Source organism: Gymnoscopelus microlampas, assembly GCF_963454915.1.
Source record: "Gymnoscopelus microlampas genome assembly, chromosome: 17".
In the NCBI taxonomy this organism is placed as follows: Eukaryota; Metazoa; Chordata; class Actinopteri; order Myctophiformes; family Myctophidae; genus Gymnoscopelus; species Gymnoscopelus microlampas.
In genome coordinates, this window is record NC_139954.1 from 14,361,517 (window position 1) to 14,364,446 (window position 2,930).

The following is a 2,930-nucleotide window of genomic DNA, read 5'->3' on the forward strand; positions in this document are numbered from 1 at the left end:
CACAGGACCCCAATGGAAACAATTATCCTTTTGTATTGAACTGTAGATCCTACTTTCTGTGCTTTTTTTTTTTACAAACTGTTAATAAAGTATTCAATCAATCAATCAATCAATCAGATGCGATTGTTACATGCTATTTTTTTTTAATCATTTTATTATTTCACTTACCCATGTCGATAGAGCATGTCCCATGTAAATAAGGAACTTTGCTGATGTGAAGAAGTCTCTGGTTGACTCTGTAAAGGAGACGCAGGAAATAATAAAACACTATCCCAATCTATATAATAGACAGCAGTGGTGGAAAAAGTACTCAATTTTTTTACTTAGGCCTATGTAAAAGTATCAATACTGCAATGTAGAAACACTCTGTTACAAGTAAAGGTCCGGTATTCAAAATTTACTTGAGTAAAAGTACAAAAGTATTGGCATCAAAAAATACTTAAAATGTATACAAATCCTTTGAAAATAGCAAAAAAAAGCTGACCAGGTGTCGCAGTGATCTGCTATTTTCAAATAGCCAATGGCTGACATGGTAAGTGTATGTTTTGTAATAATAATCTAAATCTACAAAGTAAGTAGTAATTAACATTTTCAAATAATTCTAGTGGAAAAAAAAAAAAAAAAAAGTAAAAAATACATCAAAATGATACTTAAGTACAGTACTTGAGTAAATGTACTCCCACCACTGGTAGATAGCCGTGATCCATGTTTTTGCAGGACATTAAATAAACAAAGTACAAAACACGTCTAAAACGTGACATCCCATGAATGAAAAAGCGATCGACCTACCGCAACAACTCTTCTTAGGTCCAGCGGTATCCATTGCAATTTGATCGGAGAATAATTAGGTTTAAAAAAAATGCTGTTTTTTTTTCTCTCCTCCTTTTGTAAAGGCTATTGACGGTTGGTGATCTACTGGTGATCTACTGATGATCTACAAAACAGGCACGACTGATCGACCCTAATCTACCCTATTCCTCCCCTCCAAACTTAGCTATCACTGTAGCTGAAGTCGGAAAGAAATGTTTTTTTTTTGCCCAAAAGGCTAGAAATAGGCAATAAAAGGGCAAAAAGCTCTCCTGTATCCGCAGATGGACTGCTGCAATGCTGCCTGTTTACTCAGCTCCCATGTTATAACCGTGGAGGCAACGAAGGCCCGCCCCCTTGGTGCGCGCGCACCCAGCACTGTTTGTAAACAAGAAAGAAACCCTGATGCCTCTGCAAAGCAGAGCCTGGATCAGTATGGGGATCATAGACTGAAAGGATGGGATCAGTGGTGGAAGAAGTACTCATATTTTTTACTTGAGTAAAAGTATCAATACCATGAACTCATCTGGAACATTTACCAAATTATCTATCATTGTCTCAAAAAAATCCAATAAGTATCAATACCACATTGTAGAACTACTCTGCTACAAGTGAAAGTCTGGTATTCAGAATTTTACTTTAGTAAAAGTACCAAAGTATTGGTATCAAAATGTACTTAAAGTACCAAAAGTAAAAGTACTCATTATACAGGTTTCAAATGTATACAATTATTTTGAAAATAGCTGATCTACAAGCTCACAGTGCGTCACGATGCGCATTGAAATAATTGCCTTTGAGATGTAGTGGAGTAGAAGTACAATTATTGAAAATTGGAATTACTCCAATACTTGACAGTACTTGAGTACATGTACACATAGTTACTTTCCACCCTTGGAAAGAATGGGATGAGGGCCGAGCTCTGGGATCTCTTTGTAAAGGAAGGAGGGGCTGGTTGGTTGCCTCAGCCTCAAAGTAACACTAATTCAACTGTTTTCAGACACTTAGCTAATAGATGGGTTCTGTGTTTACAAACATTATGGGTGTGCGTGTGTGTGTGCGCATCCAGGGGGAACCATAGGGGAAACCGCGTTGGTAGCTGAAACCGCGACTTGACTCCCTGGTGGAATTCGACCCCCCTCCCCTCGTGTAGTGGGGCCAGGGTGCACCTGTGGGTAGAGATCCTGGTTTTCCCCCCTTGAGGGCAAGGGGCAGAGCCGAGGTGGTGGAGGAGTGTAGCGGGGGCCAAGGTGCACCATTATGTGGATAGAGACTAGCCTGGTTCTTCCGCTGGAGGGTAAGGCCTAAGGTGGTGGATGATGAGTCTAGGCTAGGGTGCACCATAGGAGGGTAAAGAGCCTGGTTCTTGCTTTCGACCATCTTAATGTTGAAAGAATGAGGGTTTATGTAAATGATTTAGAAAATGTACACAAGATGTTGATTGATCTCTTTAGCTGTCTATATATAGAGCATCCTAGGCCTACACTCTACCACCTCGGTCCTGACCCACCAGTGGAATAACCACGCTCTGTCCATCTATGGTAACCTATGCACCCTAGCCCTGCTCTACAAGGGCCTCCTGAATTCTGGTTGTTGTAAGCCAGTGTACCAATACAGTGCATGTGTGTGTCTGTGTGCGTGTGCGTGTGCGTGTGCGTGTGCGTGTGCGTGTGCGTGTGTGTGTGTGTGCGTGAGTGCGTGCGTGCGTGCGTGCGTGCGTGAAGCAGGTGTAGGTGAGAAATCAACAGTGTAGACATTTGTTTTAGAAAGATTTTAGATAAGTAATATGCCTATTTGAAAGATTGGTCTGACTTTTTTTTAGATGAGAAGGCCTGTTTTAAAGGATTATTAGACTCCTGGAGAGAACTGGGCCTGGGTAATGGTGGGAGAACTGGGCAGGGGTATGGGTCATTGAAGAATCTTCCGAGGTTTTTTGGTAAGAAGCTGTGTTTTGTAAACCAATCGCCCTTCCTCGAAACTGTTTTCGTTTCACTTTCATTTTGCTGACAAAGATATTTAGGTTACTATACTACTAAGTATCTTCTGTGGTCACATTTGATTCACAGTGCTTCAATATGTTTTTATTTTGATACAAGCACATAACTGATGCATTCTCTGGTCTCATA

General features: G+C 40.6%; 1 protein-coding gene across 1 annotated transcript in view; it reads right to left on the reverse strand.

Annotated features, from left to right (window-relative positions):
* The window catches only part of slc40a1 (solute carrier family 40 member 1), a 10,727-nt gene extending 9,614 nt beyond the window's left edge, over nt 1-1,113 (reverse strand). The window contains exons 1-2 of the mRNA XM_084083711.1: nt 790-1,113; nt 169-236 (exon numbers count right to left, since the gene is read on the reverse strand). Of these exons, the coding sequence (XP_083939837.1) occupies nt 169-236; nt 790-823 (102 nt within the window). The 5' untranslated portion in view covers nt 824-1,113. The remainder of the gene's footprint in view (nt 1-168; nt 237-789) is intronic.
* Between the last annotated feature and the right edge of the window lie 1,817 nt (nt 1,114-2,930).